Source organism: Cotesia typhae, unplaced genomic scaffold (assembly GCF_013202065.1).
Source record: "Cotesia typhae breed Kobodo isofemale line unplaced genomic scaffold, CoteBio_Ctyphae contig_23, whole genome shotgun sequence".
Classification (NCBI taxonomy): domain Eukaryota; kingdom Metazoa; phylum Arthropoda; class Insecta; order Hymenoptera; family Braconidae; genus Cotesia; species Cotesia typhae.
This window is the reverse complement of record NW_027423729.1, coordinates 2,259,191-2,275,894: the sequence shown is the minus strand read 5'-3', so window position 1 is coordinate 2,275,894 and position 16,704 is coordinate 2,259,191. Positions and strand designations below refer to the sequence as shown.

The window sequence follows — 16,704 nt, the reverse complement described above, 5'->3', positions numbered from 1 at the left end:
AAATAAAAGGAAATGTATAATCGCGTCTGCTTCATTTAACACACCAGTGTCTGGATGCAGTCAACAGGCGTCAAAGTAAATGCAGTTCACCATTCAAACGCGAGATTAAAACAGTCGTAAATTTACGAATGACTTAAAGGTTCTTTTAAAAAGCTCATATCATATAAAACATTATTTAAAATTAAACTACGCTTCATTTTACTGCTGTCATACCCGCATATACTCTTCTTCTTATTCGTCATTATCATTACGTGCATACACCTATAACAAAATATCATTTTTTTTATTATTACTAATTATTATAATCTATATCATTAAGAGAATAAGGAAAATTTTGTCTTCGGCGTATTTATATAATAAATTGAGTTTTTAAATTTTGTAACGAGCATATTATTATTTTAAAATTAAATTTGGTATCATCAGAAAGGTCTTGACAAAAATTTGTGCCTTTTTTACGAATTTATACATTTTTCAGTGATAGTCAATTTTTGATTTTAAGTTTTTGGAGGAGTTTTAAATAGTTTATTGGTTCTATAAATTTGTGCATTTAATTATTTGTAATTAATCCTGTCATAGTACTAATATTTTTTTAATTGATTTAACTATGTATCGGATGATTGAAAGTATAAAAAAAGTCATGCCAAAATTTTCTTATTCATAATCTGTAAATCTCGGCAGTCGCATAGTTACGTTTAATTAAATTATCAATATTTTTTACCTAAAATATAATTTTAGTATATCTTTCAAAGTATCAAATCGACAAACGGCAAAGGTACTGTCAGTAATATATTGTACATATAAAAAGTATTTGTAATTTATAAAAATACACATTACATCGCATTATACGAAAAAATTGTCGGTGTAATTTGTAACATAAAAAGGGTTATTGACTGATAAATTCTTCATCTAGGCTTGGAACCGCTTACTCTTTATAAACTAACCCCCGGTACCAGCAGGCCAACACCTTTTTCCTGATTACTGGACTCGCCCAGGTAAAATAGTGCTCAAATTATAGACTTTAGCGTGTAATTCGATGGGGCACATACAGTTGAGGTGAACTCATGAGCGAACAATAACAACAACACTCTTGTCGGCCGGCTGCTTTTTAATATCAGTTTAATTGACCTAAAATATAATTTATAATGCATTACTACAAAAAACAGCATCATATAAAAAAACAAAAAATAGCAATATAGTAACAATTTAAAATTTAAAACAAAAAAAAAAAAAATTTTTTTTGTTGGTGCGAAAATTTTATTGTACAAGAAAATATACACATTGTTGTATTAAGTGGGGAGTAAGCCAAGTGTTTGAAGGCAAATTTGTGCAGCTTCGGCCTTGGCTTGTTTCTTATTCGGACTTGCTACACTAGGCTTATATTCAATACCGTTCACTTTGACCTAAAACACCGGTATTATATTTTTTGCATTAATAAAATATAAATAAATAATAAAAATATTATTTACGAGATAGTTTAATTATCGTTATCGTTAGCCAACTCACCTTGAACAAGAAATTTTTCTTGTGGTCGGGTCCACATTCAAAGCAGAGCTCGTAAACTGGCGCACCGAATTTCCTCTTTGAACAGTATTCACCAAGCAATGAAACAGGATGTTTACCTAATAATAACAATATTCATGAATTCTCAATCAATAAATTATCCACTCAAGTGCTGTATCACCAGCAATTTTATAAATTTAAATAATTGATTTATTTATTTATTTAAATATACCTTCTAGGGTTTTAATAGTTGGTACGACAGGTTTTCCTGGATTTTTTCCACTTCTGACGCCAACGTCTTGATGAGAAACGAGCCCGCGTTTATCGAGCTTAACTTCTAATTGCAAAGGCTCCAGCGTACCTTCTTTGTTCTTTCCTAAGCCTTCACCAGGTCGCCAGCCCATTTTTTGTAGCAATGCCATACCCATACCACCCGACACGGGTGTCGCGGAGGTCAATTGATCCTAAATTCAAAATAAATTTTAGTTTATTTCAGTTACTGTTATTGCTATTACTTTAATGTTTTTTTTTTTTTTTTTTTTTTTTTTCTGTAGAAGCTCAGAAATAATTATACCCGTATTTTAAAATTTTAACTTTAGATTATTTAATATTATAATTTATGAGTAAAGTTCAAAGCGTAAAAGTTCATTTAGTATGGAACCATCATACATACTAAATATAAAATAATAAATAAAAATCTACACTTGGTCAAACTGTAAGTACAAATGCGTTAAGGGCTGAGGGGTAGTCAGAGACATGAAAAAATGAGAATTTTCAATAATTTTTTTTTGCCAGTAAATTATTTTAATTTATAAAAGTAATAATATGGTATTGTTACAATATGTTTTGACTTGACTTCACGAAAATTTGAAAAAAAAAAAATTAATAATTTCAAAAGTTATGCTTAAAGAAAATGTAAAAAAAAAATCGACTTTTTAAAAATTCTAACTACCCCTAGCTCCTTAATTTTTTATTTAAAAATATCTAAAATGATAGAATTTAATGTTAAGGAAAAAAGGGATTTAGACATTTTTTTTTGTTATGTCTAAAATGGTTGTCAGAGGATAATACTTACCAAGTGTTTTTAATTGTTAATCATAAATTGGACACATCAGGCTGCGGATGATGACTCTTCTCTGCTATTTAGCGCCTGTAACAAACCCTCAGGTGGATGCAGACAACTGCTAAGTATCACAGCCTCCACAGCCGCCACGATAAGACGGTTAAATGTCTCGGTGGTGGTCTAAGTCGAGAAGCTGATGATAGTTAGCAGTAATCTCACAAGAGCTCGTTGTCTTGAGTTTTACTATCTTGGCTACTAGTTTTATTGTCATAATTATCCCGTATTAAGAATTATACAATAAAACTAGTAGAGATACTAAATACAGATTTATGTAAATATTTCAGTGATAAATGATAAGCGAAGTTGAGTTGAGGTTCAGTTCAGTTAAATAAGCAATAAAAATTTTTTTATAAAAATAAGACAACGGTACTCCTGTGTCCGTGTAGGCACAGAGTCCACCTCTGCTTTACCAAAGAGAAGTGGTCCATGCCTACAACACAGTCCTCAGGAAAAGACTGTACCTGAAAACTTGTTACAAACCGCGAGTTTTTTTTAGGTACAATGCAATTTCTCGAACCCTTATCGATTTTTTTTCTTTCTTGTATTTTATATATATATATATATATATATATATATATATATATATATATATATATATATATATATATATATATATATATATATATTTATAATTATTTAAAATAGAAGAAAAAAGTAATAATACATTACTAGAGGTCAAGAGAACGTAGAATATTACCTTACGAGCCCAAGTTTGATAGCCTGAAGTTAATTCTGCTGCTGAGAGAACTTTTACTCCAGTGCTACCAGTAAACTGACCTGGCATCTGTTTACTTTCTGCCCATGTTTTCATCTACATAATTAAAACAGTTAATCAATATATTTTTTTTAATTTTTAACTTGTATTTAAATTATCAAATTACTTCATTTTGTGCTTGATAAATTTCATTTAGCGCTTGGACATCATTTGGATTTTCTTTAAGCTTTCTCATCGCAGCTAATCGTTGAGAAACAATTGTTCCTATATCAATATTCTGTAAAAAAATATTATCGATTAATAAAAACCTCAACAATATTATTATTTTTCCTAAAGACTGGTTTATAATAATTTTAAGATTTTTCAGTTAATTGTCCACTTACTTCAGCGGGAGGTTGAGGAAAGACAGAATTAGTGGATGCTTGAAGCATCGGTTGTGCAATAGTCGGAATTTCAACGGGTGCGGGTATCATGGCAACTGGAGGAACTGGCGTTGGAATCGAAGGAACAGAAACAACCGGAGCCGTAGTAACAGTTTGAACTGGAGCTGGAACTGGCGTTGGCGCTGGAAGTGAAACTGAAACTGAAGCTTGAACATTTGCTGCCGGTAATTGTGTATTAATCGGAGGTATTATGGTAAACGCTGGAGTTTGTACTTGTACAGAGGCCGATACGAAAGGCTTCTTAGGCTCGGGTTTTTTAACCGGCGGCACTGGTGTTACATCTATCCACTCATTTTCTGTTTTTAAATAAAATAAAAATTTTAGTTGATTATTACGAGTCAGTAAAAACAATAATTCAATAATAATAAATAATCAATAGTAGTTACCAGTTTTTCTGTGCTGCTGACCACTCGATACCGGGAATTGTAATCGCAATTGAGTAGACGATTCCGTTGTTCGCTCTTGAAAAGTTTTCGTAGGAAGTTGTTTTGAGTCTCTGATATTCATTATTATAGAATTAGGTCTTTCTTTTAGTAAAAATGGATGGTGAAAACCTTTTTCTGTCTCACTTGCTCCTTCGTCTGACGAAACACTTGATAGTTCACCAAGAGCTTCTGATTTTGATAAAGATTTGCAAAAATCTATGGAAAACAAAATTAATTTTATAAATTATAAATAATTCAAAAAAAAAAATAAATAACAATAAAATAATAATAATAATAATAATAATAATAATAACCAATGAGTTCATCAACAGATTTTCCACCAGCTTGAATAGCAGCTATTGCTTTATCCTGTTGTGCTAACGGCAATGCTCCTCGCTTGATCATATTAATAGCATTTTTCCTCGCAATTTCTAGTAATTTTTTCTTATCAATTTCTATCCTTTCCCTATTTAAAAAAAAATAAAACAACCATAAATATTTTTAAAGGTAACTAGCATAAAATAAAAAAAAAATAAAATAAAAATTCAAGAACAAACTTTCTCTCTTTACTGCAACTGCGGCCTCTAGAAGATCTATCCCATCCTTTATCTTCACTCCTGCATCGTCCATTGGAGTACCGACTTTTTTCTCGACTACGAGTCGACCTTTTATCAGTGCTTCTGTCTCTATACCTGCGTTCATTACTCCTAGTCCTGTGATGTTCCCATCCTCGACTCCTGCTGCGTCTACGCGAGTGTGAGTGCGTAGACTCTGATTTCCTGTCTCTCGAGTGACTACTGGTACTTCGACGTTTGTCTTTACGGTCGTGATGGTAACTTCTTCCTCGGTCCTTCGTCTCGTCATTATGTGATCGGGACTCACGGTCTTCTCGACTTCCTTTACGTTCACGCGACTTTTTAACTTTTTCCTTGTGTTTTAATACTAATCTAAGATCCTTAACTTTATGGCTAGATCGCGCAGCTGTATCATCTATTGAATCAAAAGAATCCTGTGGTTGTGGCGATGGACTCAATGTTGGAGTTCGATTCTCTGAATTACTGTCTGATATTTCACCATCCTCCATACGCGCAGCCTTTTCTTTTTTTTTATTCTCAACTTCTTTTACCGTTTCATTGTATACTAAACTATTTTTTAGATCTTTTATTAGTATTTTTCCTTTGGTAGGTTGGTCTGTTTTTTCTGGAATCAGAAACAATTTATAAATATTAATTTTTTAGTAATAAATTGATTGTTTACTATAAATATTTTAAAAAAACATTATGTGCTAACAAGTCAAAAAAAATTTTTTTTTTTGGGACCGACGTATTATTGAATGAAACGTGCAGAAATGCAAATAAAATTTTTTTTTTCAAACTAAAAATTTTTTCGGACTTGGAAAAAAAAAATAGAATTTATATTATACGGCTTTATGGCAGAGCTGCCCAATTTCAAAACACAGTAAATGACAATTTTAAGATTTTTAAAAATTTTTCTTAATAAAAAAAAGTTTGCGCGCCAAATTGATAAAAAATTTGATTTGTAAATAGAAAATAGACAATTATAGATTGAAATAATTTCAAAAAATTTACCCAGTAATCTTGGAACTACAGGCTCGGATTCATCATCAACTTTCTTAGAAAAAGGTGGTAATTCTGGACTTTTTAAAACACTTGATTTACCATCATTTAACTCTTTGTCGCTTTGTTTCTTTTTAGACACAACATTAGACACTAGGTCAAATACTGTTTGAGGATGTTCAATTTTAAAATTGAGAGCTCGGTCATTTTTATTTTTTCTACCATTTTCCGGTGATAGTAATTCCTTTTTTATCTTAGCTTTAGGCTCGTCTGAATTCGACGAGTCGCTTAAATCTGTTGATTTTTTTCGCTTCAACTTTTTCTTGTGCTTCTTTTTTTTCTTGACATCTAAAATAATTAATATGCATTAATAAATCACTCAAAAATAAGGAATCTAAAAAAATATCAACATACCATCAACTTCGCATTCGCTACCGCTGTCTGATGAATTTTTTCTACTACGTTTTTTGTGTTTTTTGTCCTTATGTTTATGTTTTTTTTTACTCTTTTTCTTCTTCTTTTTGATTTTATCCGCGGTGTCATCACCATCTTTGCTATCATCATCATCCTCCTTGTCATTCACCGGCGATTCAATACCCTCATCAACATCAAACGTGCTAAACAGCTCGGTAAGTATTTGATTTGATGATTTTTCTGGCACGTTAGGGTCTTGCTTTATTTTAACAGCATCAACACCAACGTTGGTTATCAAATTTGCCAAATCAAATAAATCAGCCATGTTCTTTAAATTTTAAAAAGTAAATCCATCAACAAATCGATTAGAATAAAAAACTAAACTTTTAATTAAAAACAACAAATTTTATCATTCATCAATGTAAAACTTCATTTATCACCATGTCACACACATTGTTACTGCCATTATTGTTAAGATGGTTTTATTGCCATCTAGTGTTCGAATTTTAAAATATATTTTCATCGTCAAAAACACCTCCAAGTAAGTGGTGACATCTATTCCAGTCGATAAGAAAATTTATTCTTCGTAAAAATAATTCCAAAGGTCAAGGATGTCAAGGATTTAAGATTTTTATCAAGAAAAATAAATAAAATGTTTTAATATAATTTTAAAATATTACAAATTTTGTAAAATTAACCAAATAATATTTTTATTCACGTTAAAACTATACAGATGATGTCAAAAATTCTTCAATCAACACCTAGTTCCTAAAATTAAAAATAAATAAATGTGTTGTCATAAATTAAAACAATAAAAAATAAATATTGTCTACTAAATGCTTTTACAGAACTTTATGCATGTGTTTTAAATAATTTTTTTTAATAACAGACAATTAACGAATAAAAATAATATAATTTCCAGACGTCTAGTTGGCTATTTTCAGAATTATTATTTGAAATACTCAAGGAGCAGACATCAAAATAAACATTCCAGACCAGATACTGACAGAAATATACAGAAGAAATACTTTAAGAAACTTTGTAGCGCCATTATTTACGCAAAATGAAAACTATTCATGAAAATAAATGAATTTATGTTCCTGTAATAATGAAGATATTTAAAAATTTTCAACATAAATCCAACAGGCAAGTTACTAAGTAACAAAATCAAGATGTTTATGTAAAAAATAATATTTTCTAACGTAATAATATAAGTGATAGATGATAGTCAATAGAATGTTAATATGTATTGGAATGAGGATTGCGATACCTTCATTCGAGTGGAATGCGCGACCGGATATTGCTGGTAATACATGAATGAATCCGGGTGTTGACTGTTAAACAGCAAACTCTCTATTCCAAGTATACGTGCACAGACATACACAAGTAAAATTATAAATACCCTCTGAATGTGAGTGTAAGTATATATAAACAGGCTTGAACGAACTGGCACGGGATAAAAAGAGAGAGAGAGCTGAAAAAGATTGTACAAAGTATAGTATAGAGTACATGGACCTGTGAGAGAGGCTGCTGCTATTACAGCCGTACCCGATACAAGCCATGGAGATTGCTCTCTCTCTCTCTCTCTGAAACTTAACTCTCCTCTACTCTGAACCTCAACTCAAATGCTCTCGCTGCTTGTTTAATATAATACTCTGCTGTACTTAAGACACACTGTGTATTAGTCTGTACGGACTGTTCCCACGAGTCCTCGAGTCGAATGGAATGTAAGGGCTGACCGAGACCAAAGACCAAACACAGATCTTATGTATACCTCTATCAGGCATCGGGCTTTCCTTCAGCTTGCTCCAGCCTTTGCACGATATAATACAGCATCCATACAAACTCTTGTGATACCGGTTCATCCTGGTGCACGTTTTTCTTTAAGATTAATTTATAAAATTAAAATAAAATAAACCAGCCCGGGAATGCTGCTCAAAAGGGCGTACTTCCAAGTCCTTTTAATACTCGTTTCGCTACTGATTTTTCAATTTTTACATAATGCGTATTAATAAGGATAAATGTGTTTAATTAACAAACTAAAAATATTTTGTAAATTTGATTCAGTTTATAAAAACCGATTTATTTTTAAAATGTAATTATACATATATAGATGATTAAATGATACATACAATGAAATATAAAAAAGAATTACTAATTATTTATATAATTCATTAACAGAAATTGTTATTTGTACAGAAACTAATTGTAGACGCAACACGATTTACTCAACATTAAATAATGAATATTTAAAAATATTATGTGATATGCAATGATTTTTTTTAGTTTTAGAGCATCTCTGCATGAATATTACGATACATAAAAATTTTGCAAAAGTAAATCGTGTTGATCATTTATATAAGCTATTAGATTAACAATTGATTAGTTCATTGTTAATGCATTTGATAATGTACTTAAAAAAACGTGTAGCTTGAATCTATTAAAAGAGACGAAAATAACTTCAATTTTTCGATAAAAGAAACTAAATGTAATTAATTATAAAAAAAAAATACTGTCAGTAAATATTTAATTATTAATATTATAATCTATTGTACAATTATTTTCATCATTAATTCTACGATTTATTTTAAAAATTGTATACATTGTATATCATTTGTTCAGTGTTAGAATCATTAAAAAAATCAAAGTAATTTATATAATCCCGGCACCAACATGCTTAAAAATTTTCAATAAAAATTACTCCTCAATTATTAGTTTAAAAGTATTAAAAAAAAAAAAAAAAAAACTAATATAAATAATATATAGATTCCATTAGTTTAAAATATACAATAAAAAAATAATATTCATTTCAACGACAAATATGAAAACTTCACGGCCCAGTACTTTGTTTAATTCATTTTTATTTTTTAACTGATATTCTCAAATGAATTTATTTTTATTTAATTGTCTGTAATTTAATGCGTCCTAGTTATTTTTATATTCAGTATCATGCAGTAAATAAATTTTTGCAGATTTTAATTTGTTTCTATTAATAATTAATTGCATTGTTTTTCTTACAATAGAAAATAATATAAAATGAGTGGATACATTTTTAAAAAAGTATTAAGATATTATTAGTCACATAAAATCAATAGATCACTTGCGAATTAAACTAAGAGGAAAATTCTTATATTACAAAGCATTATTTTCTTTCATTACCCGATAAAGCCCATATAATCATAAAAAAAAAAAGGATTATCTAAATTATTATTTCTTATTGCTAGCAGAGTTCTTATAAAATAATTTAATCGCAAGTTCAAAGTATCTATTTCTCAATTACTTCAATACTATTTTCATGCGTTATTTTAATTGTATAAAATGGCAACTTATATGATGCTAGTGGGATTGGCCATTGGAACATTTTCTATAATATTATGTCATAGAAATAATACAAATATGCACACTATGTAAATTTAAAATAATAGTAATACTAATAGTACCAATAATAATGTTTTTGAAAAGTCAACGTGTTATAACGCATTTGAGTCTGGTTTATTTCTTTTCATGAGTCACAATTCACATTTTTAAATCGGTTATCGTTAAACCGAATTTTTCACTGGCGTAGACATAATTATCCACTTTGTTAGTTTATGTTAATCATTATAAGAATCTCAAGTCACTGTGATTTTATTACTACTACTATTATTACTATTATAATTGTAATTTCTTAATAGGTAATTAATTAAAAATTTCCTAAAAACTGAAATAAACAAAAAGTTTAAACAAAATAAATTTTTATTTTATTAATTAATATCTTGTACCTCATACATTCTATTTAGTTTTTTTTTTTAAAGAACTGTCGTTGGAATTTAAATCTGACTTCTGTTTAATTTGTTTTTATTAATTTAACATATAATTTATGGCGCTTCCGGTTCGTCAATTCAACGCTAATCAAATTCTGAATAATAATAATAACAATAATAATAATAATCACATGTACAAATGATAGTGAACCAAATGTACTTTCATTTTTTTTATTATTTCTAAACAATAATATTAACAAACTCAAGACAAAATTTAAAAAAAAGTTCAATTTTTATAATTTCAATGGTAAACGTTTTAATTTAATATTGTTATTATTATTATTATTTTTTAATTATTAATTGCAATTATATTCTTTATATAAGACATTTATTACAAGGCAAATAGTTTTCGACTTAGTAATGTCTCATTACCTTACAAACAATGCATTACTGCAAGTATTATTCTCATCTATATGTATTTATTAATCATTTCTTCACTTTAAAAGCAGAATATATTTCAAATTGGCATAGAATTTTACCCGCATACGAGACGTCATGAGTCACGCGGTAATTTCATTCGATTAAATTTAGTTTTTTCAAATAATTTTCAATTAGTATTAAATTTAAATATCTTAATTTAAAATTTTATCATTTTTACATGGATAATAATTTTAGGACATAATGAATAGTGCTAATGTAAAGGTACTAAGGTATTATAGCGCGTGCTATCATTTTAATGGACTTTCTACATACAGGGCAAGAAGTCATACTTGCCGCACACCTAGTACAAGTCACCATGTGACTGCAAGGCAGGAACACCACCCCCAATTCATAGTTATAGCAAATCTTGCACAAAATAGAGTCATCCGCACTATTGTTGACCGGCTCAACTTCTGTTTCTGGCTTCTTTTCCTCTGGTTTCTTCTCTTCAGATTTCTTCTCCTCGGGTTTCTTTTCGGTTTCTTCTTTTGGTTTCTCAACAATCGCTGGTGGCTGTACTTTTTCAATATAGCTGGGCAAATTCATCTGCATCGTCTCCTACAATAAACATAAAGAAAACAATAAACTTATTAATTGATCAAATATACATTTCTTCTTATTATTAATTTTTTTTTTTTTTTTTTTTTAGATCAAATAATTAATAAATAAATAAATACGATTATTACCTCACGAGAAGGTGGTGTAACAGACTGACCAATGACGCTTTTGATGAAGTCTTGGCCCTTGACCATCAGGACATAGTAGCACTTTTTGAACCATTTTGCGTGCTGGACCCATGGATCGTCCTTGGGCTCCCAGTCGTTCAAGCCACCGCCACAGTGATAGCAGATAGTTTGGTCACTAGCGCCGGTGTAGTAGAAGCCAGCGTCAGCAAGTTGGTCCTTGGTTTGTGGCATAGATTTGGGCCATGACTCAAAACTTTTTAATCTGGCGTCGTAACTCGCGAATTCCGGATGTGCCGGTCCTTTAGGCTGGGCGAGGTTTTGACTTCCCAACTTAGCAGTACTGGGAAACTGGAATTCTGTCTGGCCAGAACGAAAATCTGGCGATGCATCAGGTCGGAATTCATCACCATAACGACCGCATACGTCACTGCCTCTAGGACTCACTGACGGAACAGTACTTGGATCAACACCAATCGGCACGTTACCACAGGGCAATTTTCTTACAAAACAGCAATTGGACTGCCAACGTTGATGATCCGACATCGGGTTGTCGCCCTCTACCCACTGGCGTATTGCGAGTCCACATTCGAAGCATTTGACATCGTCATCGTGGCCCGTGTAATAAAATCCAGCGGCTGCTAATTTCGCAGGGTCCATGAAGCTCAGAGGCCAGTTGGTGTAGCTCTGCAGTCTCACAGATTCCAGGCGGTAATCTGCCCGTGGAAAATCACGATTATCCACTTCGTCGGACGAGATGTTATTGTTGGGTAAATGCGACGCGGGCTGAATTGACGGAAGTCGCAGATTTGCCGTTGGCTTTAAATTATGCAAGTTCTCACGATGATTATTTCTGATATAGTCCGTCATTTTTGATGAAGATGAAAATGATGCTGCAGGTGACAATAATTTATTTCTTGTTCCAATAACTAAATCAGACACTTTGAATTTCTGTAATCACAAATTATTTTTCGATTAGTATGCCGCTGGACAATTGTTAAATTGTTTTTTTTTTTTTTTTTTTTTGTAAATGTGATTAGATAATTGTTCTTCCACTCATCTAATATATCGTCAAATAAAATTAAATTTCGAATTCAAACAAAGGTTAATCCGACATTAATTTCTTTGTTATGGCCCAAATATTATGATTAATTTAAACGAACTAATTAAACATAAATAAATTAATTAAATACTCTCATACGTACTAATAATGTGTCAAATATAAATTAAAATATTATTGATAAAACGTAGACAAAACATTTCGACAAAAACAACAGTTATGTGCGTCATTTCTTAATCTGACATCAACTGACTAAAATTTAGATTGTTGTTCAAGGCAGTTTAAATCCACGCGGGCGTAACTACATCTTGACTGAGCGTCAAATCCCTCCCAGATCTTATTTTTTCCCATCATTACACGTCCTCATATAAGGATGTATGTAGATATATGTGTATGTATACCCCATGCTACGCCCACGCTGCGTATAAAGAAAAGAAACCGCGTAGGCCTGTTAAAAATGCTGGGCGAGGGCAATCAGTATTATATCGCTAGTCTCCGCGTCAGGATGATTCAAATTATCATACTGAAAATAACTAATGAAAACTTTTTATTTTTGCGACTACTAATTAAAATCATTAGATGATAAATTTTAACAATTATTCATAGGTCATTTTTTTTTACATGATTCATAAAAATCTGCCAATTTTTTGTTAGAATGTGATCAAGAACTGTAAATGAAATAAAAAAATCTTTCGCATTTATTTTATTAAAATTTTTTACTTTACTGAAAGTAACTTATTTAATTTCATATATTCATTTTGTAACTAAATTAATTATAATTCACACTCTTGATCGCTATCCTTGTTAAAAAATAACGTAGCTTAAGCTGTCAAAAATTAATCAACTAGCTTCTTTTATAATAATAACTAGTTAATTTAAAAACAAAAAACATTGTCGGTGTTATCAGTATGTATAATAATAAATGAATACAAAAATCTAACCTTCGAATGCTCCTAACAAAAAACAGCTGACCATACAAATAACAGTAACACGTAAACTACATAAAAATAATAATAGTATTAATAACAATAAACATAAATTATAACAAAAATGTACAATAATCTATTTTCCAGTAAACTTTGTTTCACGTTAAACGACACACAGCACAGCTGGCACTCATACGAAAACGGCCTCAGAAAGCCTCGTTTCAAACGAGTTGTTTGTACTTTTTCTTCCCCTCCTATCACATTGCCCTCTAGATATATGATATACACTACATACGTAGTACGGACGGACTATACTACACAAGTTTCATTTTATATAAGTTTCAGTCTCAGCGTTCCAGACTATGAAAAATACGGCCCTGGTACCTCGTTCTTTCTTTATTCATTCCAGCGTTGCCAGATTTTAAACTTAGTTTTATTTTGCATTAATCCTAAGCACTACTCATCATAATTTATTATTTTGATTCAGGTTGACAATTTTCTATCTTCGGTTCTGAAATAGATAAATATGATAAAGGACATATTTGCTCATATATACCTCATACATATATTTTCAAAGTTAGTCATGTCTTATGTTCACGTTCTCAATGCGTGATCACGGCTTATCTTTTCGTAGTATGTACCATAAGGCGCCAGACAGGTACTAACACACTCTTACTAAATAACCATACCGACAAAGAAAATTTATATGTATTTGTATATTACAGGCATTCAGAACCGGGACCAACACAGCTACAAACTACAGGCAAGTGATGCGAGAAGAACAGTGACTTTAGAATGGAATTCCACTGATGTAGCATTTGTCGCTCCTTCAATCGTCAATACCAGTTTAAACAGAATTCAATGGTAAGATAAATAGAATTTTTCTCGGTATGGAGCAAGAAAAAGAAGATGATTGAAAAAATAAAACCCATTACATTTAAAAATGAAGAATGTAGGGTCAATTGGAACAATTGCCAACTCACTGAAATTTATTTGAATTAAAAAAACCCAAATTCAACGCAATGTCTGGGCTGATTCCGGCAGATGTAAATCTTCTTATCTTTCAAATTCTAGGAATAAGTAAAATACTTTTAAATATTATTATTTTAACAATTTAATATTAATTTTAAAAACTTTCACATAGGCCGCTCCTGGTTTTTTTTATTATTTGATTACGCGCGTGGCAACAGCGTACATTCGATAGTGTAATGAGAGAGCTGCTGCAGGAAAAGAGACAGCACCTACAAACGGGAATGAGTGATAAAAAAAGAAGATATCAACAAAGTCCTCTTGTATAGCTTGTAAATTGTAAATACAAAACCCACGTTCTTTGTATAAAGTAAGGCCAGGAAATACACATATACCCTGATAGCCAGCGCTTTCTCAGTAAGTGTTGACTCCCAGCAGTTACGGTTAAGTTATACATCAAGTTGGCGGTAATTCTTCACTCAACAACAGTTGTAAGCAAATTGACAGAAATCTACGGCCGCAACTTGAATACAAGTTAACAATCAAACTTGTAGTTAAATTTCCTTTCAACTTTACTACAATTTGAAGGAAATACTTGTACAGCAAGTTTTGACGTCTATTTGCAGAGTAAGTTATATGTAACTAATAGGTAATCGCTCGCTTTGCCAACTCTTTCCGTCAAGTTTGCATCAAATTGCGGACGTAGATTGACAGTAAGTTATAGGTAAGGTGGCTATCAGGGATAGCTCAATATATAAAAATCCTGTGTCAGGATGTAGGCTTCAAAATTACCCCTAGCTGATAAAACATGATAGTTTATGAAGTGTCGACTATCGGTAAAGGAGGAATCATCTCTATTCCTCTTCTAAAAAGTTGATGGCCGGATGTCGTATCGTTTTACGTCACTTCTGTGACTATTTTATTCGGTTGTTAATTTGTCGACTGAGATAGTGGCGGGATTTTTAAAAGAATGAACGCGAGCGTGTTAAGTCTAGTTTATTTAAATAAATCATAGTTTTAATTCAACGTATATAATAATTGAACCACAATAATGCGTGGCCTGGACTGCTGGTACACTTATATTTATGTATGCATGTGTAGTCATATGATACAGTCATACTATGGTTTAAAATTTATTCACGCCCCCTTCCTTTTGTCGTTATGTTTTATATTTTTTTATAAATTTTAAAAACGATAAAAAAAAAATGCTAATTAAACATTTACCGATTGATAAGCTAAATGTTTTGAAAGTTTAGGTTGTAAATTCTTCGACCAATAATAAGATAACTGAAAAATAGATCACAATAATAGTAGATGAGATTTTATTTAAATGGTATAAATGTTAAAACTAAAAAAATGATATCAGAACATACCCTTCAGACGAAATCAAATCCAAACAGTTGTGAGTATATAATAAATAAATTGTAAAACACTTTAAAAATAATAAACAAAACTTAAATAAATTAAAAATTTAAAATCAATGTAAAAGCATGATTGAGTAAAATAATAAATCTGCTTAAATTTGCAAATGATAATAAGATTAAAACTAAAAACGTTTCACACTAATAAATGAAACTCTTTCATCAGTTAAGTTTGTGGTTTGTAAATTCGCACATTTCACTTTGTATAACTCGTTTCTGAGTTTAACTTAGGAATGGTATACTGGGTGGACGGTAAAATGTTATTCGATTGTAATGGCGTCGAATATACGTGTAATTTAGAGTTTTTCAGTTCCACTTAGCTTTTCTTTAGCTGTTACCGACACTGTATGCCGTAGTCAGCCACCAGAACAGCTGCCAGGACAACCAGCATACACTGTCAAACAATACCGTCTTTCCCCACTATTGTTGATATTAAATTTTTATATTTATGTGTACAGATAATATATTATATTATATTGTACTGATAAATAAAAGAAAACGTTTTATTTTAATTCGTCGCTCACATTAACAACAAATAAAAAGAAATGTTAAAGGTCCAATGTAAGAGACAAACTCAAGTCTAAACAGTTGTAGTTTAAAAACAACAAAATCACAGTTGACACTTATAGTCTGAGACCACTGACAGCAATACCTTTTTGTTCGTGGATACCAAACACGTCCTTATTCTTACCACAGCATCACCCCACTACTAGAATCCAATATCAAAGTACGTATGTGCAAAAATAAGTTGTTTTCCTCCGCGAGCGGCAAATTCAAAAATAAGTGATTGAAACTACTATACATACTTGTAAAGATTGGTGTTGATTGTGCTACATAAATCAAGTTTGCTATAATATAATTTTTCATAAAGAAATGGAATCGGTGATAAATATGAATTTATGTTTGAAAAAATATTAATTTATGTTCCTTTAATAATGAAGATATTTAAAAATTTTCAACATAAACCCAACAGGCAAGTTACCAAGTCACAAAATCAAGATGTTTATGTAAAAAATAATATTTTCTAACGCAATAATATAAGTGAAAGATGATAGTCAATAGAATGTTAATATATATTGGAATGAGGATTGCGATGCCTTCATTCTAGTGGAATCCGCGACAGGATATTGCTGGTAATTCATGAATGAATCCGGGTGTTGACTGTTGAACAGCAAACTCTCTATTCCAAGTATACGTGCACAGACATACACAAGTAAAATTATAA

At 30.8% G+C, this 16,704-nt stretch overlaps 2 protein-coding genes across 4 annotated transcripts; both read right to left on the bottom strand.

Annotated features, from left to right (window-relative positions):
• Window positions 1–1,231: 1,231 nt before the first annotated feature.
• On the bottom strand, window positions 1,232–9,761 carry LOC141524897 (uncharacterized). 2 transcript variants are annotated; one of them, XM_074239047.1, is made up of 11 exons: window positions 6,198–9,761; window positions 5,796–6,131; window positions 4,764–5,406; window positions 4,521–4,672; window positions 4,168–4,422; window positions 3,722–4,077; window positions 3,505–3,615; window positions 3,321–3,434; window positions 1,733–1,964; window positions 1,504–1,619; window positions 1,232–1,400 (listed from the first exon to the last, which is right to left on the bottom strand). In XM_074239047.1, the coding sequence occupies exons 1-11, from the start codon at window positions 6,520–6,522 to the stop codon at window positions 1,287–1,289; spliced, it is 2,754 nt and encodes a 917-aa protein (XP_074095148.1). In that variant the 5' UTR covers window positions 6,523–9,761; the 3' UTR covers window positions 1,232–1,286. The 2 variants fall into 2 exon arrangements, with proteins under 2 accessions (XP_074095148.1, XP_074095149.1); XM_074239048.1 differs by lacking the exons at window positions 1,232–1,400; window positions 1,504–1,619 and adding an exon at window positions 2,576–2,650 and having other exon boundaries at window positions 1,825–1,964.
• Window positions 9,762–9,914: 153 nt separating this feature from the next.
• Window positions 9,915–16,039, bottom strand: LOC141524908 (baculoviral IAP repeat-containing protein 7-B-like). 2 transcript variants are annotated; one of them, XM_074239076.1, is made up of 3 exons: window positions 15,432–16,039; window positions 11,107–12,054; window positions 9,915–10,978 (listed from the first exon to the last, which is right to left on the bottom strand). In XM_074239076.1, exons 2-3 carry the CDS (start codon window positions 11,971–11,973, stop codon window positions 10,646–10,648), a joined length of 1,200 nt encoding a protein of 399 aa, XP_074095177.1. In that variant the 5' UTR covers window positions 11,974–12,054; window positions 15,432–16,039; the 3' UTR covers window positions 9,915–10,645. The 2 variants fall into 2 exon arrangements, with proteins under 2 accessions (XP_074095177.1, XP_074095176.1); XM_074239075.1 differs by lacking the exon at window positions 15,432–16,039 and adding an exon at window positions 13,105–13,256.
• Window positions 16,040–16,704: the final 665 nt, after the last annotated feature.

Excerpts from the sequence above, each read along its gene's own strand:
- LOC141524897 (XM_074239047.1), bottom strand. The coding sequence starts at position 6,522 with ATGGCTGATTTATTTGATTTGGCAAATTTGATAACCAACGTTGGTGTT. Across the intron at positions 4,423-4,520 it reads ATCTGTTGATGAACTCATTG|ATTTTTGCAAATCTTTATCA; the intron begins GTTATTATTATT and ends TGTTTTCCATAG. Across the intron at positions 3,435-3,504 it reads TTTATCAAGCACAAAATGAA|ATGAAAACATGGGCAGAAAG; the intron begins GTAATTTGATAA and ends TTAATTATGTAG.
- LOC141524908 (XM_074239076.1), bottom strand. The coding sequence starts at position 11,973 with ATGACGGACTATATCAGAAATAATCATCGTGAGAACTTGCATAATTTA. Across the intron at positions 10,979-11,106 it reads TTACACCACCTTCTCGTGAG|GAGACGATGCAGATGAATTT; the intron begins GTAATAATCGTA and ends TGTTTATTGTAG.